General features: G+C 42.8%; 4 protein-coding genes across 4 annotated transcripts; 2 read left to right on the top strand and 2 right to left on the bottom strand.

Annotated features, from left to right (window-relative positions):
• Positions 1-1,665: 1,665 nt before the first annotated feature.
• On the bottom strand, positions 1,666-6,351 carry PVX_086035 (hypothetical protein, conserved; the record flags this gene model as incomplete). Its single annotated transcript, XM_001616820.1, has 1 exon — positions 1,666-6,351. One exon carries the CDS (start codon positions 6,349-6,351, stop codon positions 1,666-1,668), a length of 4,686 nt encoding a protein of 1,561 aa, XP_001616870.1.
• A 9,136-nt stretch (positions 6,352-15,487) lies between these two features.
• Positions 15,488-17,121, top strand: PVX_086030 (hypothetical protein; the record flags this gene model as incomplete). Its single annotated transcript, XM_001616819.1, has 4 exons — positions 15,488-15,779; positions 15,999-16,164; positions 16,292-16,403; positions 16,915-17,121. The coding sequence occupies 4 exons, from the start codon at positions 15,488-15,490 to the stop codon at positions 17,119-17,121; spliced, it is 777 nt and encodes a 258-aa protein (XP_001616869.1).
• A 241-nt stretch (positions 17,122-17,362) lies between these two features.
• PVX_086025 (DNA repair helicase, putative) lies at positions 17,363-20,979 on the bottom strand (the record flags this gene model as incomplete). The annotated part of the gene is made up of 1 exon (XM_001616818.1): positions 17,363-20,979. Exon 1 carries the CDS (start codon positions 20,672-20,674, stop codon positions 17,363-17,365), a length of 3,312 nt encoding a protein of 1,103 aa, XP_001616868.1. The 5' UTR covers positions 20,675-20,979.
• Positions 20,980-25,013: 4,034 nt separating this feature from the next.
• Positions 25,014-27,444, top strand: PVX_086020 (40S ribosomal protein S8e, putative). The gene is made up of 3 exons (XM_001616817.1): positions 25,014-25,286; positions 26,048-26,382; positions 26,761-27,444. The coding sequence occupies exons 2-3, from the start codon at positions 26,048-26,050 to the stop codon at positions 27,089-27,091; spliced, it is 666 nt and encodes a 221-aa protein (XP_001616867.1). The 5' UTR covers positions 25,014-25,286; the 3' UTR covers positions 27,092-27,444.
• The last annotated feature ends 374 nt before the right edge of the window (positions 27,445-27,818 follow it).

The following is a 27,818-nucleotide window of genomic DNA, read 5'->3' as shown; positions in this document are numbered from 1 at the left end:
AAGAAAAAAAAAAAAAAATCACAAAGTATTCATAGTCGTCACAGCGGAATGTGTTTTACGTGCACGCATATCTGTGTATATATTTTTGTATATACATATCTTTATGCTTGTTTTATGGTTTTTTTTTTTTTTTCTTTCTTTTTTTTTTTTTAATGAGTCTCACCACGCGTTTTCAGAGCAATTTGTTTTCCATCTCCGCATTATGGATGGACCTCGAAATTGTTTATTCTTTAAGAGTAATAATCGCAGTTATATATACATAATATATATATCTGTTTTTATGATATTCCAATTTTTTTTTCAACCGTTATATATTATATAGCTATTATTGTAAATATAATTTATGTCTACCATTTTTTTCTTCTCCATATCTGTTCATATCTTTTTTCTTATCTATTCCAATTTATTTTTCCACTTTTTTTTTCTCTTTTTTTATCTTTTTTTATCTTTTTTTTTTTTTCTTTTTTTTTCTTTTTTTTCTTCTTTTTTTTTTTTTTCCGTCTCTCCTTTAAGCACCAATACATAATATACATTCGTATGTGTGTGGACCTATCCATCCATCCACCCTTTGCATGAAGAAGTTTTACACGTAAGGAGAGAAGAGTGTACATGTAGAGAGAAAATGACAAACGATAAGCGATAAATGATAAGTGCTTTCATTACCATATATATTATATATGTATACACATTTGCGACGCGTATGTATGCCCGTGTACATGCGTGCGCCCATGTTTATACGTATGCACCACGTCTGTACCATAATAAAACCAAACAGAGAATACCAAATAACTCCCAAAAAACAATACAATGTTGTATATATATAAATCTATATATATCTATATGGCGCCGCTCTTGCGGTTGAATGGCGCAACCGTTTGGTTGAGGCGCGCACAGCTCTGAGTTGTAAGTCGGGTTATTCTTCGCAACGTAAGAGGTGACTCTTTTTTCGGGCCAGAGACACTTGCCGAACGATTGGGAAACACCAGCCCAACGATGGGGAAACACCTGCCCGTGTGCGCACTACACACTCATAACACCCATTTCTCTAATTTTTACGCGTCCCCCCAATCCGCGCACTGGCGCACTGACGCACCACCATTACACTGCGTCCTACGAACGCTATGCTGTTTACCTCTCCTGCGCCGCAAACGTGCTGACCACATTTTGAGCGTAAAAAAAAGCAGGGCCTCTAGGGGCGCCAAGTTCATTTTCGCCCCTCGCGCGAGCAACAAGGAAGGCCTCCTCAGTTAGGCACCACGCATGTTGCGCATGCGAAGGGGAACTGGGGGAGTGATGGATAAAAACAATGACACTTGCTACGATGCGGGATTAAAAAAAATATATCGTAAGAAGGGCTAAAAAAAGGCAAAAAAAAGGGCAAAAAAAATATATCGTAAAAAAGTGGCTAAAGGTAACACCCATAACATCAGTACATAAAAAAAATAAATGCATGGTGAGCGAAAGTCACTGCACGCAAGATGGGGGGGGAGCTGTATATACACACATAAGTATAGCACATACACACGCGCAATGGGCGTGCAAGTGGCGCACTTTAGTTTAGCCCGGGGCGCGTCGTAACTGCCGGCGCGACGAGGAAACTAAGGGGGAAAAAAGAAACTAACACAAGGAGAGAAACGTATACACGCACCACTTCTTCCCCCCCTGTTAGTTGTCGTAAAAGCTCTTCATCTTCCTCTTCCGCTTGTTCTTCTTAACCGGCACGTGCCCAATCGTACTGCTGGGGCTGGCGCCACTGGAAGGGGTCTTCTTCTTATCGTCGTTAAGAAATTCCTTGATGTACTCCTTTTCCATTTGCTTCCTATAAGCTATGCACTGCTGCTTAACATTTTCAATTTCTTCGTAAGTCATATTTTTGGTAACCAAGAATCTTTTGGCTCTCCTCTTCCCACCGCTAACTTTATACTGGGCTGTCCAGCTGCTTCTGCTTTTTTCAAAATAAACTCCCGAAACACCGGTTGGCCCAAAAACCTCTCGCAGATTCTCCTGATCCACACTAGTAAACTTTTCTAGCTTCTTAACTCTTGACGATTTTATTTCATAATTTTGTGGTGACGACAAAGATTTCGCAGTTTTGTTTTTCTTCTCCGTCTGTTGATGGTATTTTCCAAATTTGCTTCTCCTCATCGTTCTTAGCTCTCGATTCGTTGCTGATTTGTTGCTTAGATCCTTCGCCGCGGTATTATTGGCCCAGATTTTATTTTTTCCCCTTCCCATGTATCTACTTTTAAGTTCCATTTTGGCTACACGTCCTCTTCTTCTTCCAGGGCCGGTGGTTATACCTACCGCTCCTCCACCAACACTTGTAGATCTCCTTCTAGTCCTTACAACGGCTTTAGTTCTGCCTTCATCTTCCTCCTCTTCTTCGTCTTCTTCTTCCTCTTCTTCTTCCTCCTCTTCTTCTTCCTCTTCCTCGTATGGTAGTAGCCCTCCGTCTGTGCCTCCACCCGGGCTGCCCAACCCCTGTTGATGATTCATATAGATAATTTCGTCTATAGTCCTGTTCATTTTTTCAATATCATTTTTTCTTAACATGTAATATTCTTCCGACGTCATTTCCCCATTGAAACAAATTTTTAAATCATCATTAGGGTTCCCATTTTCATTTTGAAAAATGTTAATATTATTACAATTACAGAAGAAGTCACTTTCTTTCATAAAAACTTCCAATTTTTTGTAATTAACATTTTTGGGTTGATTTAAATGACTTTCAAAATTGTCATATTTTATTCCTGAGCAGACAGAACAGAAGCTCTTCAAATCTACAGAGGAAATTTCCACGTTGTAAAAATCTTCCTTCCCGCTTCCGTACGTGTTGCTCGTTTCGCTGTTCGGTGCATCGCTGTAGGTGCCCTCTACGCATGACGAGCCTGCCGCGTAAAAGTTGGCGAAGTCCCTCTCCGCTGTGAACCTTCTGTTCAAATCGCCTCTGCTAGGTGCTCCCCCGTGCTGCGCCTCCTCTGCAGCTTCCCACTCAACGCCTCCATTGCCCCCCTTGGCTAAGCTGTAGTAGTAGCTCCCCTTGGGGTCGCTCACGAGGAAGCTATTATTTCCCCCCATACCGACGCCATGCGCCCCCTCCCTGTACCGGCAGTTCTCCAAATAATCATACAGCTCGTTCAAATCGGCTATCAATATGTTTAGGTTGTTTAAAAAGATATCATTACGGGGATGCTCTTTGTTGCGCGGGCTGCCATCCGCTCCTTTCGCAGTTCCATTTTCCGCCCCTTTTGCGGCCACCCCTTCCTCAGTTTTGCTATTTTTCCTTCCCTCGAAGGCAGACTCACTCTCTGTGTTCTGCTCATCGCTGTCACAACTATCCTCATTAGAGTCGCTCCCCCTCGCGCTGCCACTATCACTGTCGCTACCTGTACTTCCACCCCCCCTACGCAGCAGGATGCCACTTCTCCTAATGTTTACACTCCCCAGGAACTTTGCAATAACTTCTGCAGTGCACCCTGAAGTGCTCCTGCCTCCCTTGTACCACTGTGAAGTGGGAGTATAATTGGGTACTACCCTATTTTGCTCCATCACAGGAGGGGGGGGGAGGCTTTTCTTGTTCTTCCTTTCAGTCGCTTGGGGCGCCTTCATGTTGGCGTGCTTACTGGGGGAATTCCCTTCACATTGCTTCTGTGCATTTGGGGGGTTCTTCCCCTCTGCTGCAGTTTCACCTCTCCATTCGAATTTCCCACCCGTATGATGGTGTGTGCTCCCCGTTGCGGATACACTCCTCACTTTTTCATCGACATGCCCGTAGCTTCTTCCTGAGCGGTCTCCATAGCTGCCGCTTCTCTCATGACTGCAGTTCTTGTCGCTGAGCTCCGCACTTTCATCCACAGTAGTGACAGCTCTTCTAAGTTTGTGTGGCCAACGTGTGTTCCCCGCGTCATACTCCTTCTTTCTTATAGGTGGTCTCCCTCTTCCATGCTTCGCCAACCAACTGAAGGCCTTTCTGGAGGTACTTCCCCTCCGAAGGTGCATTCCTTTACCATGTTGACGAACCACTACGTTGTTTTTGTTCCCCCTGGTTGGTCGTCGCCCCTCCTCTCTAATGTCACAGAAAGTTTCCACAAATTCATTTATAAACTTCTCCGTGCCATTCTTTTTGAAGTTATCTCCAGGGGCACAACTCACATCTTTGTACTTCTCAACGAAGGAAGAAATTTTATTCTTGTTGATGTAAAAGGAGTTCCATTTTTTGGTGATGTTAATCATGGTGGGGGAGTGGGTACTAATAAAAAGCTGCAGTTTTTTTTTTATATCTGACGATTGCTCCTTATTAAAAAAGTGAAAATAATTTTGACTTGTATTGACCTTGTTAACATATAAATGTTTGCAGGGGTCATAGAGAAAATTTAGAAACTGGGCCTCTTCTTCACTTTTGCCGTTTTCGCTGCCCAGGTTGTATATGCTGCTTCTGCTCCTCTGTGGGGGGGTTTCTGTTTCGCGGCTCCACTCCTCCGCTTGGTTTTCCCACGTGCTGGGGCCGAACGGGTTGGCGTGCTGCCCGTTTGGGCCTCCGCTGGGGGACGGGCTTCTCCCCCGATTGGTATCCAGCACGGTTGGCAGCAGGGTTGGCAGTTGCGGCGGCGCCAGTGGAGAAGACTGCCTTGGGGAGTGCGACGGCTGTGGTGAAGACTGGCGTGGCGACTGCATTGGCGATTGGCGTGGTGACTGCATTGGGGACTGTCTTGGGGACTGCCGTGGGGACTGCCTCGGGGACTGCCGCGGGGACTGCCGTGGCGACTTCTGTGACAACTGCTCCCACTGCGGCCGTTGCTCGGCGCCCCCGCAGCTGTAGGGAGTACCAGAGCCACCGGGAGACTCGCCTAAAAAGGTATTCTTCCGATTTATTATGTGCGTAAAATCGTAAAGCATAATATTTTCCCCCCTGTTGTTGAAGGTCGAAAAGATTTTTATACTCACCAAATTGAAATAGATGTAACAAGAAAAAATAAACTTCTTCAACAGAAAAAAATACATGTAGATGTCTTCCGTACCGCAGAGAATTTTATACAAATGATAATTAAAATTTGACATGGGTCCATCATTTGTGCAAATGTAGATGGAGCACCACTTTCTTTTTTCTCTATACAGAAGCTGATATATGGTCAGGCAGCTCTCCTTAATCATTTTGATGTCCGCGTTATACGGATTAGATGTGTAAATGAAGAATCGACAGGAATTAGACAACTTTTCTTCGTAATTATTAGACTTAGTCTTTCCTCGGTAATATTCCATCAGCACCCTCTCCACATGAACTGAATTCGCTGTTGATGCAGCGTCGTGGATGCCCCTGTGAGCATTTATTCTCTTTCGCATTACTTTTTCTGAGGCTCGACGGTTATACATTTTGCTTTCACGTCTATCGCCCCAGTCTTCCTCCGCGCTGTGCTTTTCCTTCCGCAGTTCATTCCGCAGCTCCTTCCGGGGTTCCTTCACGGCTATCCCCGTCGCTGCCCCAGTCGCCGCCAACTTCTCAGCAGCGCCGCTACGTGAGGGGACTTCCCCCGAGTAGAGGTACCCCGTGTTGTTGTACGCGTCGATGCTGGGCGTGCTGGCGGGGTTTCCAGCGCCGACGGGGTTGCCCGTGCTGAAGCTGCTCCACATGTCGGGACCGTCACACACCTTCGTGCCGTTATACACGCTCGCATTTTTGAACGCGTTGAGACCCATGTCTGCATCTGTGCTGAGGTTCACATCTGCATTTAAGCTGTGCTCGACGGGACCTCCCTTGTTCTTCTTCTCAATGAATATATTTGCCCCGTTATGGGTCTCTTCAAACACCGTGGCGTTTAAGTTGGAGCTTCGCTCCCGCCGGTTACTGCCACTGGCGCAGTAACTCGGGTCATCCGCTTTAACTTCACAGGGGGGAGTCGCAGTGGTGCTACTGGAACTAACCCCGCCGGTACTCACGTTAAGAGTACACTTCTCCTCGCCCTCGTGGTAGTGCTGGTCATTGTGCGTAGCATCTTCCTCGTTGGCGTCCACACAATTGTTACCATCGAACGTGTAATCCGTTTTCGTGTTCTTTTCTACACTGCTTCCGATATATGTCGCGTGGTTGTGCATGCTCCCCCTTTCTTCGTCCTCACCGCCTTCCTCCGCGCAGCATTCCCCTGCAGTGTATTCCTCGGAAACACCTTCCCCCTCGCCGAGTATTCCTTCACCGCCTATTTCTGCACCGCCTCCCCCTTCGCCATCTCCCTCTTCTCCGCCCCCTTCGTCTTCCTCCTCCGCCTCCCTCACGTCATTCTCCTCCTCGCACTTCTTGTTAATGCCTTTGAGAGCTCCAAAACACAGGCTTCTTAAATTACTTGCTGCGTTCACCATTTTGGGCATTCACCGGCTCATCTTTCGATTTCGCTTCGTTTCGCTCTGTTTTGCTGCGATTGGGGGCCTTCGCGCGGGGGTCGCCGAGTGGGTGCACCGTGGTCGTTACGATGTATACACTTTTTTATCGCACGTATGCACAGATGTACACCGCGCCTGCACGCAAGGTTATGCGCTACTCAAATGCACGTCGGTACGCAAGCATGTACCATATGCGTATACGCATACGTGCTACGGGAGGGAAGGACTTGGCACGGCCGCTGCAACCACGAATGGTAGTTTCAGCCTCTGTGCTTCCTCTCCCTTTTATTTTTGTACAACACGAAAAAGGGTTCTAAAAAAATGGGTTCTAAAAAAATGGGTTCTAAAAAAATGGGTTCCAGAAAAATGGGTTCCAGAAAAATGGGTTCTGGAAAAATGGGTTCTGGAAAAATGGGTTCTGGAAAAATGGGTTCTGAAAAAATGGGTTCCAGAAAAATGGGTTCTGGAAAAATGGGTTCTGAAAAAATGGGTTCTAAAAATTCGGGTTCTAGAATTTTAAGTTCTAGAAAAATGGGTTCTAAAAATTCGGGTTCTAGAAACGCAAATTACAGAATTATGGGTTCTACCAATTTAACTAATTTTCTTTAATTGTTGGGGGTCACACCGCAGCCAGAATTGAGCTGTTCATAATGTTATACTAAGCAACACTACTCTGTTACTGTTATTACTGTTATTACTTTTAATTTTTTTTTTTTTTCTTATCATTAGTATTTCTATTATTCATATTTTTTTTATTAATATTGTTTCTCTATTTTTGGAGATTTTTTTTTTTTTTTTTCATCTTGGTTCTAACTTACCCACTCGCGGCTCGCAAACTGCTTGACGGAAATTTTTTTTTGGCGGGCAATATAAAGGGTTACCTACGTCGGTATTTTACCCGTATAAGTATATGCTTATATATGTATATACATATATGCGACGTCCTCGCTTCCTTATTTTGCGCATAGGCACGGATACACAGTTCTCACTACCTTCGCACCTCTTTCTCTGTTGGTGCACCTGGATATGGCACTATACCCTCTCCAGGTATATAACCGTACGGTGATGCATCTAGCACTTCTAACACGCCCACCACGCTTGTAAAAAGATGCCCTAGTAGGTATTACGCATATGTCAATAATATGATGAACGCTTCAGCATGGCACAAGGCAGGCATATCTCCACCTCGCACATGTTTTGCGTTTGAACACCTTTATTTTATGTGGTGTTTTCCCACTGGCAATCTTCACTTGAGGTTTTTTTTACAGCACATATGTACGTGCCTACGTGTTCAGCTTGATGCCTAAAACGTAGGAATGACCGCTACGTCCTTTATGTTGGGGTAGGGACCTCCTCCAAGTTGTATAGATATAGTATATGGCTACTGCTTTATTAGCCCACGCATCTAGGGGAGCATAAAGCAAAAAAACTTGTTTCGTTTAGTTACCCGTAAATGGCTCCCAGTTGGGACATTCACGTGCGCACAAATAGAAATAGATATTTACATGTATTATTATATATCTAATTTTTTACTATTATCTTTTTTTTTTTTTCCATCCTTTTTGTGCTCTCCTACATTCTGTATTTTTTTTTTTTTTTTTTTTTTTTAATTAGTTGTTCGTTCACGATAGTTAAACGGTACCTGCGCACTTAGGTCAAATGAAGTGGGCAACTGGTAAAGCGTTTAATCTACACAATGAGCGAATGTATGCATATGGGGAGGCATCTTTACGTGGCAAAACATAGGCACGTTGGCTAAATAGATTCTGCCTAAATAGGTTCTGCCTAAATGGGTGCTGGCTAAATAGATTCTACCTAAGTAGATGTACGTTTGGGTGCACCATAAGGGGGGAGCGATCTGTGGAGTTTTCTCCAAGTTACAGAAGCTGCTCCCGTTTTTAGATGCACGTGGAGGGGGAAACCACATATGCGTATCTACTGGCAGGGAAAAACTTAAAAAAAAAAGCCTCAAAAATGGGCTCAAAAATGGACTCAAAAAATTACTCAAAAAGGGCCACAAAAAAGGCTGCTAAAATTGTTGCCAATTTGTACAGGCAAACTGCACGCGGAAAATAAGAAAAGGGAGATAAGTGGCAAGAATAGATGCACGTAGTTAACTTATCATACTGTGTGATGCACGCGCACTCTGCATATGTTCTACGTAGGAGTAGCAACTGAACCAGTGACGGTGGCAGCTCGGTTGCAATTCGAAGCGACAACTGTGATTGCCACAGAAAGAGCAGCTCTCCACAGGGGCATAAATAATTTTGCACGAAAAAAAATAACAGAATAATTTTTCACACCCTTTGCATAGTACATCCAATGTGGCATACACAACAAGTGGGTTCTTTCACAGATGGGCAGATGCCGTTGGGTTGCCACGAATCCGCTCCCACAGATCTGTCATCACCCTTTTTCGTAAATACAATTTGGTTACTCTCTTCTTTTTTGATTTGTCAAAAGTGCATATATCACTGAGTCACACACAGGGACAGAAAAGGGATGAAACTTTTTTACATGAACATGGAAAAAAATAAAAAAAAAAAGAAACACATAAATGTATCCCTACTATCACAGAATGTGTATAGATGTGGGCGCTTATGCATCTTCTATAATCAGCAACATGCGCGTAGGTTTCATTCATTTTATTGGTGTAACGAGGTAGGGTTGCACGGGAGAATATACGTACGAAGGGGTATACACTCTTTCGCCCATGCACCACATATACTGCACATGCGTGCCAATCACACAGGTTCATTTAAGCCTCCTCACTCGTGCTCATTAGCATGTACCTCCCCCGTAAAAAGTACACGTGCGCGTGAATTGGTGATTCCAGTTGTTGGTTGCGAGTCTTGCAGCACGTGCATACATACATGCATACATGCATACAAGATGACAGTCAATTTGGTAAAAAAAAAAGAAAATCACGTAAACTATAATTCAACTCGCTCAGAGTATAAGTCAATTTGTGCAGATGCAACAATTCATATAATAACAAAATGGCTTAATTTCTTCAGTACACTCTTTTCACTTTCTTAAAATGGTAGAGTAGAAGTAAAAAAAAAAAAAAAAAAAAAAAATTTTGATGCAGGTGTGAATCGTTAGATGCTACATGATGGAAAAATTACCTACTAGTTATGTGAAGATTTCAGAAGAAGGCAGATGTGAATAAAATTCACTCGGGTAGTTTCTCTTCTTTTTTGCGTTCGTTTAGTTTATACGAAAGTGACGCATCTGTGTGGGAATATCCACCGCTCTATGCACCTACGGCCTATATGTACCATCAGGTGCGAAGTTTCTCAGATGCAGAAAAATGAAATCGTTAACTTCGGAAGAATGTACATGCTGACGCACTTGCCTATGCACCCAGATAGGCATACATGCGGGTGGCATACTTACTCTGCTGCACAGGGTATCCTTTTTTGCGTACAGGGGAGCAATTTTCTATTTTTCCTTTCCCAAATTTCTACGCATGAAATTGCAAAACTGAAAAAAAATGCCCTCCAAGTGCTTTTTAAAAGGTGCGCATAAAACGGACCCAAAACAAAAACGGGGGGGTACAGTGGTAGAACACGCGATGAATATAAAGCGCGGCGGGGTGGAAAAAAAAAAAAAAAAAAAAAAAAGAGTTAACATAAAAATTTAAAAAAAAATAAAAAAGAGAGCATTAATTATCCCCATTTAGTAGTCACAAAAGTGCGACTTTTTACATGCACATTCTGGGCAAATATACATATGAACAATTAACCACTGTGCAGCAGGTTGGCACATGCGTGCCTTTTTGCCCGTAGGTTAACGCGCCGTGGAACTGCGATAGCAGAAGGGACACGGGGATCCCAGGTGCGCACTTCGAACGCGCTTAAATGGGGCCGTACGTAGCACAATCAACTTTGCGTGTGCACGTGTGCTCGCGCCATAACAGATCGTTGCAAAAAGGAAGAAAAAAAAAAAAAAACACATATACATATATATATACATACGTAGCGCATAAATGTGCACTTGTGCGTACATCGGCTTGCCCGTAAGTAGTACTCCTTTTACGTGCCTGTACGCTTTTTGTTTTTTTTTGGAGTACACACATACGCATTTGCGGGTACAGTACAGTCTATAACGCCGCGGAGAGCCGCATGTTCGCAATAAACGGAAATCTCGCTTCTATACATATGTATAGATACGTACACATAGCACGGTTTGCGGGAAGTTTTGCCTTAAAATGTGAAAAACGCTTTTGTCGATCAACCCAAGGAGCATTTTTCGTATGCACCAAAAAAAAAGGTTCACCAAATGGGAGGAAAAAAAAAAAAAAAAAAAAAAAAAAGGCATAAAATTTGTGTACTACTAATTATTCGCGCATATGTACGTGTAATGGGGGGAAAAAAAAAAAAAAAAAATCTTCTCACGACAGCCTTTTTAAAATAACTGCTAAACGCATTTTCATTACAACTCCCTCTTTCGCGAGTTGTATTGAGCCAACAAATTGGGTAGGTCTCTCCTTGCGCTCACGTAAGAGTCCCGCTTGAACACCCCCTCACATGTATGCATCAGCAGAGAACTCCTACTGTATGTGCACTTTTGACACACCGTGTATATACACTCAAGGCGCATCGCACTTGTAGGTTCGTCTTCATACATTTGCAGATAGGGACATCTATTCACACAGGTTAATTATTTTTGCCTTACGCTCGGCAAGCGTATATGCTCCTTTAGAGGTGCTTAAGATATGTACGCGTTGCGCAGGTATTTTTTGGGGGGGGGTTACTTCCTCCTGTTTGCAGAGGATTCTTCCCAACGTACGTGAAGGGGCACCCCCCAAAAGAAAAAAACAGACGCTCAAAATGGCGAAAACGAATTGCCGCTGTGGAACATAACAATCGCGGTCATTTCCACACCTGGGTAGGTCACACGGATCGGCACTGCTTACACTCCTCACATTCGTGTCGCAAAAATGGAAAGGGTACAAACGGGATGGGGAGTTTTACCCTCCCTCCTCAATTAGCTATTCCCATGTACAGGAATGGTGAAGAGCCGTATGGGCCTCTAAACCCACTGCTCCCAACACGCTTTCTAATTTTTACTCTTCTCACGACTGCTCCTATTTGGTGTAAAGAGAAGTCGGGCACAGGAGAACATCCGGTGAGTGCGTTCCACGGGATAAGGGGGCCTACCCCTAAATCAGGGTGAAGTACCAGAACGCACGACGAAAGGGATCAAAGCATCCAAAACAGGGCAAGTGGGAAAGGAAAACAAAAGAATAAATGGGGGTATAGACGTAAACGCCTACCATAAAGGTAAGAGGGGAGCGGCTACACAGTTAAGGAGCCTCCACTTATGAGCATAAAATTGGTACCCCCAGTGGGTAAAGGGACGAAATTCTCTCCAATGACGAATGGATGCACTCCCACGTGTAGGGTTATGCGTGTGCCTCAAAAGGCATGCCACGGTGAAGTACCACTTGGGGAGGGGGGATTCTACGGGGGTAGGAGCCAATCGTGTAAAGACCCGGAGGGGCATACATGCAGGCGTGAAAATGGTAATTGTGCAAATGTGCAGGCGCTCAGATGAGCAAACAAACGGAGGGTCAAATAACGCAGAGACGAGCAGTCCCCTCGACTGACCTCTCTCACTGATGCATTTCCACAGGCACATGTGCCACGTGTGTATCTCTACGTGGACTCTTTTTCCCAATTGGGAACATGCACACCGGGGGTGTAATCACGCATGGGGATCTACATTAACAGATATGCGTCCGTCATTCGAATAATCATTTCTACTGGCATGCGAAATGAAAAATGGTAAAAAAAAAAAAAAAAAAAAAAACAGCCTTAGAAGGCAAAAATATAGGTTCATGAAAAGGGATAAATTACACCCGAACACACACAACTGGCGCTCTCCTTTTCTCATTATTTTGAAAGCAGCTCGAAGGAGGAAATCTCTTATGCGTGTAGAAACATGCTACTGCACGGCGAATATTTTTCGGCGAGCCGAACTATAATGAATGGCATGGGAGTTAAAGACTGGCGATGCGTAAGCATGCTTTACACATGCATTCCCCGGGGCGGAGTCAAGAGGTAGAGCGGCACAAATGGGAGCTAGCGTGCCGTACGTATCTTCCTAATTATTTGCACAGTGCGTAGTACTAATTCGCTGTGGTAATGCACTGTGGCAGTGGCGCCTGCGCGCACGTGCATTCCCGTACATGCCGCACAGACACCCACGCGAAAGGGAAAAAAATCCGCTGGCAATCACCAATTATCATGTTAGCCAAAGGTCATAGGGCTATAACCGAAGGAAGATTCACCTGGGGTGGGTTCAAAAAGGGAGAAATATGCCGGGGTAGGAGCCGCGCTTTTGTTTTTAAAAGGCATAGAACACACCGCTCCGTGTGCGTGTTTGTATTTTTTTTATTTTACAAAGGAGATTCGCTACATGCAAATTTTTGTGCACCCCCATTCGAACCGCTACACATTAACCATGACTACACCCTATGGGTATGAACATCTGGCCACTCCGCGTGTGCGTCGTCTATTCTCCGCGAAAATGTGATCAGCCCGCACGTGTACACACGGGTGCAGGTATACACGTCTAGCGACCCCACGCAAAGGCATCCATATCAAGGTCGACGAGCGATAGGTAACTTTTTTTTTTTTTTTTTTTTTTTTTTTTTCCGTTAGTTATATTCGCTTGGTAGGTGCAGGTTACCCTTTCGGTGTGACAAAAAGGTACCTCGCCAAATGGCACTCCCAAGTAGCTAGAAAGTGCCGCCTAAACCGACATGCAATTCTGCTCAGGAGCGGTTTTATAATACCCCCTGGGGTGGGGGAAGTAACCAAAACAGTAAAATATATTTTTCTTTATGATGAGAAAGGAGCGCACATCCACCTTTCCCCGTATGTAGAAATGGTTTTGCCTCTTTTTTTTTGTGTCCCCTTATTTTATGCGAAGGTGAAATTAGCGGCGTTTTCCCCGTGAGGTGCCCCGAACTCCGCAGAAGTTTAATTCAACTGGGGAAAAAAAGGCGCAAAATGAAGGGACGAAAAAAATTGCAAAAATTGCAAACGTGAAAAAATTGCAAACGCACAAATATTTTTCAACAGACGTAACGTCTTTACGATCGTTTAATGCAAAGGCAATCGTCCGAACAGGTTTTCTTTTTCTTTTAATTTTTTCTTCCAGCCCGTTTCTTGTCCTTTTTTTCGTTCCCCCAGTTTGATGCACCAATTAAAAAACGGGTCCCTTTTGGTGAAGCGCCTCTCTCGTGCACACTCCTCAAATACCGTTTGCCTGCATCCCGGCGTTTCCACCGTTTTCTCTTCCTATTGGTGATGCCCCATTGCACGACAAATATTGATTGCGCAAATTGCAAGCTATATTTTAAGAAGGGGGCAGGTATGGCCCTCCCGCTAACACAAAATAGGCTCTCACCTTTACCACTACCTATACTGCTACCCTTGCTTGTGACCATTTTGAGCCCTCCTAATGAAACAACAGCAAGTTGCCCCTTCGCAAAGGCGTGTGGCCAAAGACCTTGCTGGCGCGAAGAAAGGGGAACTCCGGCACGAACTAATATCCCTCCCTTTGAAACGCACAAATTGGAGATGCAACATTGATGGCGAGTTTGAAAAGGTATATAGAGGTCCCCACCCGCTTGGTCCCCCACAAGAGTACACGCAAACTGATGCCCTTCTTCTTTAATGACCATCGCTTTTCCCGTCTGCTCTTCCGTCCCTTCCGTTTTCTTCCTTTTTTAACGCTGCGCGCATGGAAATGGGACGCTTTCGCAAAGTGGGTTCTTCCCCCCCTCATGCGATTTCTGGAAGGCCATTTTTTAAAAAGGAAAAAAAAAAAAAGGATCTCCAAGCAAATGAAGTGACGAAACGGTCTTTTACTAATCCGATTCGTCCACACAGTCATTTTGCTAGTCCCATTTGACAAAATCTCATTCGGTGCGGTACACTGGGGGGGTCCTATTTTGGGGGCATTTTATGGAACCCCCTTTCGTTTGTCTGTTTGAGCCATTCGTGCTTTTGATGCATGCAAGGGGGGGAAAAAAAAAGGCGATTTTTTTAACATATGATGGCGTGAAATGTTGCCCCCTACTTGGCAAAAAAATTGCAAACGGTTGCAAAAAATACCTCAGAATTGATCCAAGTTGCTGCAATTTTCCCCCCCAAACGTTTATGTGCCCATGAGCGTGCCGAGTTAAGCAACTGATTTTTTCGCAAAAGAAGGGCCTTCCTTTTCCCCCCTATTCCAAATCCCTCTTGGGTGCATGGAGGATAAATGGCGCTTACCATTTTCTCGTTCACGGTGTGTAGACCTGAAGAAGAAATCAGGCAAAAGTGACATCCCCCTTATTTTTCAAGTGTGCAAAAATGTGTCCGCGAGCGAATGGCTGCACTTGAGAATAAAAAAAAATGAAAATTTTGAGAAGCAAAAAAGAAAGTGGAAAAAGAGTTGCCTTCTTCTTTTTCGTGGTTGCCAATTAATTAACCCATTTGCCGCTTACCCGTTTGTCTTTTGCGTTTGTACTCTTACCGCTCCGTCCGTCTACTCGCTCGTTTCACTTTTATTTCTTTTTCCTTTTTGAAGTGGATTGCTTTTTATAACGTCTACACCAGCTTGACGCAAATGCGACTTGTGCTGAAGAATTGTTCTCATTATGAGCCATCAAAAATTGCCCTTATTTTGGCATTAATTTTTTTTTTTCTTTTTGGCCATTCCATATTGTCCCTCCGTTCGGCTCGTCAAATATACTCGCAAAAGTGCAAAAAAAAAGGACGGGGATAAAATCACAATTTTTTGAGGCCCAGAAAAATTCACTTCCCTTTTGTTGAATTTTTTGCTTCGTTTCGCGTGTGTTGTGTGCATTTCCGCTATACAGTCGTGCCGCATCGCCTCATCATTACGCCACCGCATTGTCTTATCGCTACACCACCGCTTTACCGCATCACCCTTTTCAATTTTCTTCGGACTATGCATCCGCTGGTGCGCCGCCACGAACGTGTGCACACCCCTTCACCTACATAGGACAATTTTTTCAGGAAAAAAGGCCCCCCAGAAATTTTACCCATTCGGCATTTCCCCCCCTCTCTCTCTCTGCTGCGAAAAGGAATTCATGGATACGCCAGAAGTGACAACCTTTAGCCCCCCCGAAAATTTCGCACACTTGGGAAGGCTAAAGAACGGGGGGGGAATTAAAGGCGTGAGAAATGTGGGTACTATGGAGAGATTGTCCCACCTGGGGGGTGCGAAGAGTTTGGCGTGTCTGAATGACCCGGGGAGTGCATGCAATAGGGGGAGTTTTATCCATCTGGGGGGCGTCGACGATTCGGAATTGGAAACCCAAGAAAATTTAAAACAAGCCCAGGCGAAAAAGTTTGTCCTAAAATATGAAGAGAACAGAGAAGGTAAAATTTGAAAAAAAAGAAAAATTCCCGAGTTAATTCCCAAATTGGCTCTTTTTTCTCCTTCGAAATGATTAAAATTTGGCTGCAGGGATTGTCCTGCGGGGAATGAGCAGCGTGCGTCATTTAGCCTTTTCATATACGTGGCCGCTCAACCATCCAGTTTGCTTTTTCCCCATTTTTCCGCCTATTTGTTCCAACTTGTGCGCTTCCCCTCTGCAGACATCCTGCGAAGAATCACCAACAGCCTGAGGGACGACTACCCCAAAAACGACCCGAGCGGCGGCCTCCAAAGCTACTTGTCGCAGAAGAGGCACCAAGTTGGCTCCCCCATAACCACCGACAACTCTAATGTAGAACTTTTGAAGAATATGAGCTCAACCTACGGGTAGGTGGCTATCTGAGTGAACCACAGCAATTGGATACATGTGCCTATGCATGTACATGCTCAGGTGCATCTAACAATATGCACACACCACTTGGAATTCTCTCTCCCCATTTCTTCCCCACGCTAGCCTTTTGAAGATATTCCTCATAACCTTCTTCGCCTCCCTGGTGTTCTTCGCCTTCGCAGTTTTAATAAAACATGTGTACCGCAGATTCAAAAAGCACATGGAAAATCGGCTGGTGAGTGGGTGCAAACGGGGCCCACTGGTTATCCCCACGTGGACACATATGCATGTGCATTTATGCATATGCGTGTTTATGTGCACTGCGCTCCCCTTAAAGCTATTTTCTATTGTGTGTCTCCCCCCCCCTTTGCATCTCCCCATCGCAGCACAAGTACAGCAGCGGCGCCGATGCGCTAAACTACTTCCCTTAGCGGCCATCAGAGCTAACCGCAATTCTTTTCAGTCACCTTGAAGATCTACACTAATCGGCACATGTGCAGCTCCTTTAAACAGACAACTCGTAAATTTATACTAAAAAAAAAGGAAAGCTACATTTGAAACGGCTACGTGTACCTAAGCACATGTGCCATCTTTGCGTTTTACTTTTTCCTTTTTTTTGAAAAGAACTTACAACATGAAAACCTTCTCCGCATGGGGATAACTTTTTTTTAATCTTCTTAAACGTAAATGTTACGAATGGCGCCACTTCGCCCCGTTGTCGCCATTTTTTTTTTTTTCTTCCAAAGGGGTTTCCTCCGTGGTGGCGCGAAACGGGTTGGGCAAGAAAAAAAATAAAAAGACATCAAAACGTCGAAACATCGAAACATCGAAACATCGAAACATCGAAACACCGAAACACCGAAACGTCTAACGTTCTTCCGTTTAAAAATTTAAAAAAAAAAAGTTCCCGTTTGGACACAGAAAAAAAGGAATTAGTAAGACAGGCGGGGTAAGTCAGACTGGTTGGGGAGAAGCGCACGCAGGGCTGCACTGGGCATAACCACCAAAAGGAAGCGGAAAAGGGATAGCCACGAAGAGGGCGCGATGGCAGGCGGCACAAGACACACGGGAAATTCCCTAGGGAGGTAAACCACTGGATAGTGAAACGCCATACGATTGCACAACTGAAGGGGTTGTGCAAAAAAAAAAAAAAAAAAGGACACATATGCTACACCTCACAGGGAATTCCCCCACCTAAATGATTTCAATTTTTTCGAGCCTATAATTGTACACATACTTCTCCAACTCGTCAAAGTCGGTGGTCCTCTCCTTAAACCTCTTCTGAAGGACAAAAAAACACTTTTCCTTTTCTTGCACCGGAAAGAAATTGTTAATGAGGTTAACCAGCATACGCCACACGATCTTCAGCTGGTCGGCGGTCATTACATCGTTGAAATGTTGCGTTGCAATTGATTGGGTGTTGGCATCTTTCAGGGAGTCCTCCTTGCCACCCTCGCCCTGCTTAGCGGATCCATTTGCTGCTTTCCCCCCCTCTGAGGATTGCCTCCTCTCCTGAGCAAAATTCTGAACGACTAGCTCCAAAATTTTGCTAATCATCAACTCGTATTTATTCTCGCTACTCTTCTTCTTGGTGTCCTTAATAAGCTCGAAGACCTGGTCGTAAATATCCTTCGACAGGATTTCCCTAAAGGAGGATATGAGCGACTTGGCGTTGTCCAGCTTAGTGTTGCTGAGCTTAGCTCCGCCAGTCTGCTCCGCAGCCCCCTCATCACCACTTTTAAAAATGTTCAAATCTTTATTATCATCGATGAGAATGCTCTTCTCCTGGTTTTTCCCCTTGGTGATATTCTGAATCATGCTAAGTATTTTGGGTTGGTTTTTCATCTTCTTAATTGGGTTGAAGACAAACTTGTTCTGTGCCATGGCGTGTTTGTTCCTGCTGGTCTTATTGTCACTGCTCTTGATGTAGCAGTCTTGAAAATTCTTTCCGATTTTTTGGGCACCATTATTTGGATTTCCATTACCACCGCTGCTGTTCCACTCCCCCTTGGTATTCTCCCCCGCACTTGCACTTGCGTCCATACTGTTCTGTTGTATGCCCTTAAAGAGCTCAAAGAATTTGTCTATATCACTTTGTATCTGTTCGATGTCTCTATATATGCGAAAGTGGGTCCGGACCCATTTGGAGATTTCCTTAATCCTCTGGTTGTTGGAAAATCTGGAATCTAAAAAGAAAATAGACCCATAGTCATTTTTGTGTCGAATGACTCTTCCTATAGACTGATTAATCGACCTCATTGCTTCTTCATTGTACCATTTGTTCCCCTTGGAAATGTTCGAAAGGGTGGTACTGTTTGACTGGGCCCCCCCTCCATTAGCCCCACCCATCATATCACTCGCAGCATTTTCGTACTTAAAATTGTCGAGAAATTCCTTCTTGAAAATAATTTTGCTGTCATATACATTTCCATATGGCAAACCACAAATTATGACTCCCCTACAGCAGTCATCCTTGAAGTCTATACCTTCGGAGATTTTCCCTCTACAGACTCCCATAAGGATGGCTCCTTTTCTCTTCTTCTTGATAATATTTTCGTACTGATCTAGGATGTCCTTCAATTCTGACGCTTTATTTGGCTCCACGAAAATCGTTTTGTAGGAGTTTATTTTTTCGAAGATTTTAAATTTTTTCCAAGCATTCACCGTTTCGGTCATGGAACTGTAGGAGGAGAAGAAGATTAACACTCCGTAGGGGATGCAAATAATAATATCGAAAATGCAATTCCCCAACGCTTTGACGTAGTTATCATTGCTCCTATTTTCATACGTCGAGAGCAAAATTTGATTGTTATAATGCGTCATGCAGCCTACGAACAGCTGATGCGACTTAATCACGTGATCATTTTCAAGGATATGTTTGAAGGAGAAATAATTCCCGCTGAGTTGCTTGGAAAACGGTTCAATAGGGGACAACGTCCCAGACGTTACAATTACAGAGTTGACTTTTTCTTTTATAATTCCACATAAACTTGCCGTGGCAGAAAAGCACAAAAGGGATATATTCTTGCTCATCGTGTAGTTATACTTATCATACACAATTTTCGTTTTATTTTTGGCAAATTTTTTCATATTATCGTACACCTTATTTACATCACCACATTCGGAGTAGGACACCTTCTCTTCATTAATGTAAAGTTGGAAATATTCAATGCAATTTCTCACTATATCGCTGAAGAGGATGCTGAACGATTTCCTAACGTTATCGATGGTAGAGATGTACCTGTTAATATTTTTCACGTCCATCTGGGTGATCTTAAAATCGTTAATATATCTATTTAGTAACTCCACCATGGAGGATAGCAACGTGTGGAAATTCTCAAAATTATCTTTCGTTATATTTATGTTATTCTTTTCGAAAATGTCAAAAATTTGTTTCCCTTCATATGTTTTATGTTTTTCTTTAATTTTATTTTTTTCATTTTTTTCCAACCTTTCATTGTCTAGCCAGGCGATCAACGCTGTGATGCTCCTATTCAGTATGAACAGTTCATCTACATTTATTTTGTCTTTCGTTTCCTTATCAACATCGTTCACTTTGTCTAGCACAGTTAGTGTAGCTTTGATGCCTTCCAAAAAGAGGTTCAATTCGGAGTCCCTAATTTTGAAGGACACCGCTTCTTCAGCAACGTTTTCTATATTGTGCCCTTCGTCAATTATAATGATGCTATTTTCTAAGTTCAGCTTGAGGATTTTCCTCGTGCTTTCCTCGAAGAGGTAGTTATATGGCAGCAAAATCACATGGCATTCGTTTTGAATTTCCCTCGTGGCGTAGAAGGGGCAGAAATGGATGTTCTGCCCTACCGAGTTCCCCTTTCCTATCTCGCTAAGCGTTTCCACATCCATGGGGGTAGTAAATAAATGCTTTAACTTGTAAAGATACTTCAACCCATTGTGGTACATGCACTCTCCATTCTTCCTCGTCCTCTTGCACATATTATTCAACATGGTACCCTTATAATTGTAGTTAATATTGTGAACGCACAGCTGGTCTCTGGAACCCAAAATGGTGGTCAGCAGTTTGTACTTTTCATTGTTCTTAATAAAATACACATTTTTTAACTCCTTTATAACTTGCTTCAACTGGCTATGCGTCCTCGATGCGTAAATTATTTTGGGGAAGTCACTCGGGGGGGCAACTTTCGCTGGGCTACCTTTACTATTCTCATTCTCCTTAAAATCGAATGATATGTTCTTTTTATTTTCCGTGATGTTTATATTTTCCGAGAACGCTCCCTTCTTCTCCAGCACGTCCACCAGGTAGCTAATACTCGCGCAGAGAAGACATAGAGTCTTTCCCGTCCCAGTTGGCGACTCCAAAATCGCATTTTCCTTCCTCTTCAGTGCATTTAAAACGCTCAACATGTAATTATACTGGCAGTCGTACAGCTCGTAGGGGAAATACACCTCTACGTCGTTGATAGTATACCGGTGGTTCACATCTTCGTTCTTCACCACTTTGTACTTCTTGTGGATTTTCCCCTCCATGGAGTTTCTCACGCGGGGATATGCCTCTCCTGCGAGCGCGTCCAATTGATCCCCCGTGCGGTTAAACTCAGAGGAGCGAGAGCCTAACTGCTGCGCGGGGGAAGCGATTACGTTGGAACGTAGGCTCCTACTCGCGCGCTCGGAGCAGCTCGAAAACGTTTGCCACGTTCCAAATGGGTAAATGCAATTCGCTCTAATTTGCCCTGATTCAAAGTGACTCGCCAATTCGTGCACTTCAAAGTTGCCTCAAAATTCGGCTATAAATCTCTTCAAACTTTGAGGAGAAAACTGTCCTACACTTACGCGGAGTTATTTAAAAAAAAAAAAAATTCGAATCGCCTGTCTCAGCTGAAGCGCACAAAGGTACGCACTTCTTATGCTTCCAGCACTGCTTGTAATTTTTTTTATTCTTCTTCTTCTTATACTTCTTTTTTTTTCTTTTTTTTTTTTTTTTCTTCCGGACGCATTTCTCTCTCCCCTTCCGCTCACACGAAAATGAGAGAGCCCCTGGCGGTGAACTCGGAGGACATCTTTTCACTTCCCCCTCCCGCGCACGAAAAAATGAAAAACATTTGCGTTTCTTTTTAAAATGTACCATATATATGTCTCCTTCACCTTGTACTTCTTCGCCTCTCATTCAGAAGCCACGTTCAACCTTTGTGCACGTGTCTGGCGAGGGGGTCCCACGTGAGCGGTCATCCTATGCATGAAAACTCGCTTATATTACGTGGTCTTTCTCGGGATGCTCCCTCTTTACGCCTAGCCAAAATATACGCAAAAAAAAAAAAAAAATCGCGTGAGGGAATTCTCCCCGTGGGGAAAATAAAATATTTTAACAGTCGCCACGGGGGCAACATACAAAAGGTGCGCAAATGGAATAATTTCAAATAATTTCAAATAATTTTAAACGATTTTAAAATAATTTTAAAATAATTTTAAAATAATTTTTTTTTAAAATGTCTACCAGGCATACTCAACATGGTTACAAAAAAAACGTGGGCCTTTTAAAAATCACGTAAATTTTACGTCTCGCATATGACAGCTTTTTACTCAAATGGAAGCCTCCAAATGTATGCAACAAAAGGGGGGCACTTTTGTTTGTTTCTTAAAAGGTGGTGCACAGCACACGGTGGAGCCTTCAAATGGGGAAAATTCCCGGTGTGTTTCTCCACGTGCCTTCAAAAAAAGGTGGTAAAAGTCAGGGCGGCAGCAAAAATGAATACTTATAAACGCACAAAACGCCACATTAAATTTTACTGCCCTGTAACTTTGCAGAGAGAAGTACAAAGCAACGGTAATCAGTTAGTCACATGAATATGTAGCAAATCGCGCGTGACAACTCTTCATATGTTTAGCACCCACACAGGAACGTACTCGTTGAGAGGGGGCTGCTCACAAAAACAAATTCTGCTCATGTGCATCAGCATAAATATGTATACATATATAATAAGTAAATAGTTAAAATAAAACTTTAAAAGCTGCATGGTGTCATCATCACAAGATGGGAACAAAAGGCGTTGTGCTTAAATTCCCGAATGAGGCATCCCACTCTTATAAACCCCATTCTTGTTGGGAAAAGTAAAATATACACGAAAAATGGAAAAATTGTAAAAAAAAAAAAATCTACGCAAATGAGAAAAGCACTTTTCCCCGATCTGGTCCCCCTGGGACGGTTTGCCTTGTATGCACCATAATGAAAGCCTTTAAAAAATTGCAATCAGGAAAAAGGAACGAACAGAAAAAAAAATCCAATTTTTCAAGAGCCCAAATTTATGCAAACGAAAGGAGACTGTTCCGAACGGATTGGAAACGTTTGTTTTTTAAATTCATATTGTGCATGTTCAACGGAAAGAAATTAAAAAAATAAAATTCCCTTTTACGTACAAGTTTACGTACATTTCCGCCCCATTTTTACGCTTCATTTTCTTTTTTTTTTTAATTTTCCTACCTCCTGCTGCAAACCGTATGTCCTTTTTTTTTTTATTTTTTCCCATAAAACGCGCCTCTTCCAACTCGCCAAATGGGCAGAGGAAAGTGATCCAATTTTAAGCTAACAAGAAAGGGAGTTTTCACTACTTTTCCAAGTTAACGAAAGGAAAGAGGAGAAAAGGAAAAAAAAAAAAAAAGCGGCACAACGATACGTCACGGAATAGAAAGCAAAAATGAGCGAAGGCGAAAAAGATATTCCAGTTAATCAAAGTACGGAGGACGAAAAAAGTAATAATCATGGAAGCGCCAACATGGACAGTACCCCCCAAGAGAATAACGATAACATCTTCGCCAACAATGACGAATTACAAAAAGAAATTGACAAAATGATTCAAAGGAACGTTGTTTATTTAAATATAAAAAACAAGGACAGCACCATCAAAACGATAAAGAAAAATAACGTGAGCGGAAAGAAAAAAAATCACAAAAATACGCATTTGAAGAGATTAATCAAAGCGGGAAAAGATATGGAGAATGATATGCTCGACGAAATTAGCGAACGCAGAAAAAAAAATAAAATTAAAAAGGAACAGAAAAAGGCCAAAAAACTGGAGGGAGAATTGAAGGTCGGAAATATGACGGTTATTAAGGACATTTCCAAAATGAGGAAGTGCGACAAAAAGGCGAAGAACAAAATATACAAGTTGTCGTCCGACGTTGTGCACAAAATTTGAACAAAAGGAAGTGAAGACGTTGAAGGGGCGACAGTTCGGTTGGCGCATCATCAGGGCTTCCATTTTTCGTTGATTTTCACCCAAAGTTCTGTTTTCATGTATGCAAAAATGGCCAGCGAGCCGTGTAAAAAGCACTAACATATACTGTCTGCGTAATGCGTTCATGTATGCGCCCATATGTAACGAACCCCTTGCGAAGAGGTTCGTATACACCCCTCTTTTAACGATAAAAGAAGGTGGTGATATTCTCCCCAATTTGAATTTATTCGTCCCCCCCAAAAAAAAATTAAAACATTTTTAACTTTTTTTTTTTTTTTTTGGAAATTCTTTACTTATTTGATATTAAAAAAATTTACCGATTTGTAAAATAGCCTATTTGGTTCTTAACCCACTCCTTCGTGGGCAACGTGAAAGATCACATTATTTACGTGCAACGGGATTGCAGTTCCACCTGCGGGAGCTACGTGCATACAACCATCGCACCCCTCACACAGGTGTACAGCTGGGGATAACACGTTACACCACATCAACAGAGCAGTAAATGTAAATTCAAATTGGGAAAGGAAAAAATAACAAAGGGTTGTTCCGCAACTCTCATTAATTCGGCAATTAGCATATGAATGCAAAGCAGGCCGCGGTTGAACATCTTCCTTTTATGCAAATTATTTTTTTTAATGTATGTTCATATTTTTCCCACCTCGATTATCACATCACCCCAAATGATGCCTCACCACGTATGCATACACAAATATACCTGCCAACAGCTATCTTTTTCACCAATTAAATGCGCGAACGAACACTCTTGGCGGAAAGGCAAAAAAAAAAACGTTCGACGCGAAAAATAATCCAAAGAGGGTCTCCTGTGCGAGCGTTTTTGTAAAATATGAATAAAGAAAAAAAAAAAATGCACATGGAGAAGGCTCAGCCCCCCCTCGCATCGCTTTCTTTATTATTATTTTCGATCCCTTGGGAAGAAGTCGAAGCGGTAAAATTTGAACATGCAAATATGGCTAAGCGGTATATAATATATGCGTTCGCTCAGCACAAAGGTTACGTACATACGGACGCACCTACTCGTGGTAGTTTTTTTTTTTTTTTCCTTTTATGACATATTAAAAAGGCGCAAATGGGGTCACTGTGCCGTATGTAAGCTAAGCGCATACTCCACGTGCGTTTTTTTTTATTTTTTTTGGCGCCTCCCTGCGGGGCATACATAACCCCCTGCAGTTACCGCTGACGCCGGCGCTGCGCACAAAGGGTTACTGGGCAAAACCCAATCCGAAGCGAATCGCCTTGCGACAAAAAGGAAAGAGGCAACTCTGTCACAGGTCATCCCTCATGTCATATTGCCATATGGGGGTGAGGTGAATACAAAAAAATAACCCACGGGTTGACGTGAAAGAAGAAAAATAAAGTGGTGCACTATAACTGTGCGAAGTTGCCATTTGTAGCAACACAGCACTGCTAAGCTTCTACCACTTAAGGGAATTAACCCTCATTTTAGTGACATTTATCTTTCGCGCGGCATATATTTTGCTGTTCAAATGAATTGTATATATATACATATACGCATTTCCAAATGGGCAGCCGAAATGCATAAATAAAATGTACATGCGCGCTTTTTTATATACATATTTTTTTTTATAAGGCTACGTTCACGCTCACCTTTTTCGCGCATACGTGCTTGGCACATACATTTGTAACCCCTAAAGAATATACGACGCCCGTTCAAAAAAAAGCTTATCAAATTTATATACGCATGTGGCATTTAATTTTTTTCATTTAAAAAAAAAAAATTATAAACATTCTCGCGAATATTTGTAACCCTTCTGATATTTATCAAAATATGAATTCCTTTCATTTTGCGAACTAACGTAAAGGAATTTTTTAAGAGGCTCCTTCATCCATATAACGGAAATATAACAGTACACTGTTTAGTCGCTTAAAAGGTAAGGCGAGCGGATGAGAGTGGAATATGCAAAGAAAGTGGGGCGCGCGCCATGCGCATACGACGCACAATTGTACATCGCACAATTGTACAGTCGCAAAATCGTAAAATCATTCAGTCGCTAAATCGCACAGCTGTACATGCTTGCATTGCCCAGCGCGATGCTGCAGTGATCGCGGAAGAGAGCACATGATCACATCGTGCCCGCGAAGCTGCACGTGCGGTGTTGCTCCCCATCGTACATACGTGCCGAAGGGGCGTCACAGCTAAAGGCGTTCTGTTTGCGTTGCGTGAAAAGGTCGTACATTCCTGTGAACTGCATATTACGGCGTAGCTATTGAAGCATGCCTTTACATTTATTTCTTTTCATTTGACCCGCGCCCCAAGTGAACATACCCCCATGTTGTGTTTATTACTCTCGTTAACCATTTGCATTATTTGGAGAGAATTACACCATAAATAGAAAGTTATTCACCACTTATACGCTTGAACATATCTGCGTGAGTGCTCCTTCATGCGTTACATATTACCCCTACGTGAAGTGTAAAGCAGGGAAAACGTTGCACATGCTTTTTTCGTAAAAGGGAAAAATGTATTCCGCCTTTTTGCCTTTTTCGAATGAAGCTCTATACATTTACCCTTCCACATTGTTGAGAAAAATGCGTCCTTCGAAATGCTCTCTGCGAAATGCGCACATCGTTTATTTTGCTTACATAAAAATGTACACATAATTTTTTCCCTTTTTTTTTCGCCCCGGCACAGATGGGTATCAGCAGAGACGGCCGACACAAACTCCGCCTCACCGGTGGAAAAAAAAAAATCCACAAGAAGAAGAGAAAGTATGAATTAGGAAGGCCCCCATCGAACACCAAGTTGGGCAGTAAACAAGTGCACGTTGTTAGGGGAAGAGGAAGAAACTACAAGTACCGTGCAATCAAGCTCGATTCAGGCAGCTTTTCCTGGCCCGCATTTGGAGTTTCAAAAATTACCAGAATTATTGACGTTGTTTATAATGCCTCCAACAATGAGCTTGTCAGAACAAAGACGTTGGTAAAAAACTGCATCGTTTTGATTGATTCCCATCCGTTTACGACATGGTAAGTTGAGGGAGAGAGCCTCGCCAGTGCGAAGATAAAAAGAAATGCCAAATATAATCGACTAAATGGAGCAAAATATATGGCATGCCCCTAACGAGCGCGTTAAACAAGTGGAAGGAAGCGGGGTGACCCTCCTGCCAAGGGCGCGCGACTTTTTTTTTTTTCTTTGATGATGATAAGAATATATACCATTTAAATTTCCGAAAATAAATTTGAGGAAATAATATATTCATAATATAGCTGGAATTACCGACTGAATAAAGAAAAAAAGAAAAACTCGCTCCAAAAATGCCGACTTGAAATCCCATCGCTGCCACTTTTTTTACAAACATTGAGCAAAATCCCCCCCTTTTTTTCTCCTTTTTAAACCATTTATAGGTACGAAAACACATTTGGTGTAACCCTTGGAAAGAAGAAAAAAGGAAAGACTGATGAAGAGAACAAAGAGGAGAACAAAGCTGAAGGGGAAGAAAACGAAGAAAATAATGAAGAGAAAGATGAGAAAGCAAAGTCGTCATACTCGGTAATTAAAAAGATAGGAAAGTCTAAGCAGATCGACCCAGCTTTATTAGAACAGTTCAAACAGGGAAGAGTGTTAGCTTGCATCAGCAGCAGGCCAGGACAGTGCGGCAAAGCTGATGGATACATCATTGAGGGTGATGAGTTGCTATTTTACAAACGTAAAATGGACAAGAAAAAGAGGAATTAACTGCATCGCTCTGTGTGCTTTTATTTAGTGTAAAACGGGGTTATTTCGCAGAGGAAGAGGAGACCAAGAAAACGTTTTACACACACACCCCATGCGCGAGCATACGTATTATATACATTACATAGCTGTACAAGCACCCAGTGCGTGCACGCATGTAAGTGCACCACGTATATATATGTATGCTTATGCATCCCCACCTTTGCACCTCCTTTTTTCATTTTTAACGACCAGCTTATGACAAACGAATGCATCCCCGTACCACCCGTACCACCCGTACCACGTTGTTAAGCCTTTTAATAGACTTCCAATTAAAACTCTATTTAAGTGCAAGAAAAATTGCACGCCTAATTTTAAAAACGGTGTAACATTTTTAACTTTATCACTGCCCTAAGCGGGGGAAGACGATAACTCACGCGCGTATTTTTTTACACGCTATATACATTTATATGCGCATAATGTGTATTTTCCCCGGGGGAAATAACCCCAAAGGGGAACAAGGCTATGCCAAAGTGATCTTAAGGAGTGCGAAATGTGGTTTCTTTTCATTGTGCAGGTATATATACCCCCCCGTAAATTTCTTCCTTTTGAGGGGGCTCATTACCGGCAGTTATGGCCAACAGGTCTGCTTCGCCGCACCTACCTTCAGCGGGGGTAAAATATGCTCTCTGCATATAAATGCTATTATATCATTTATTTATCATTTATTTCATCGTTTGTTTTGTTTTTT

This window comes from Plasmodium vivax, chromosome 13, assembly GCF_000002415.2.
Source record: "Plasmodium vivax chromosome 13, whole genome shotgun sequence".
NCBI lineage: Eukaryota > Apicomplexa > Aconoidasida > Haemosporida > Plasmodiidae > Plasmodium > Plasmodium vivax.
This window is presented reverse-complemented; position numbering and strand designations above follow the sequence as displayed.

Bases quoted from the DNA above. Each gene is read 5' to 3' on its own strand.
- PVX_086020 (XM_001616817.1), top strand. From the start codon at position 26,048: ATGGGTATCAGCAGAGACGGCCGACACAAACTCCGCCTCACCGGTGGA. The intron at 26,383-26,760 runs GTAAGTTGAGGG...AACCATTTATAG, and splicing joins TCCCATCCGTTTACGACATG to GTACGAAAACACATTTGGTG.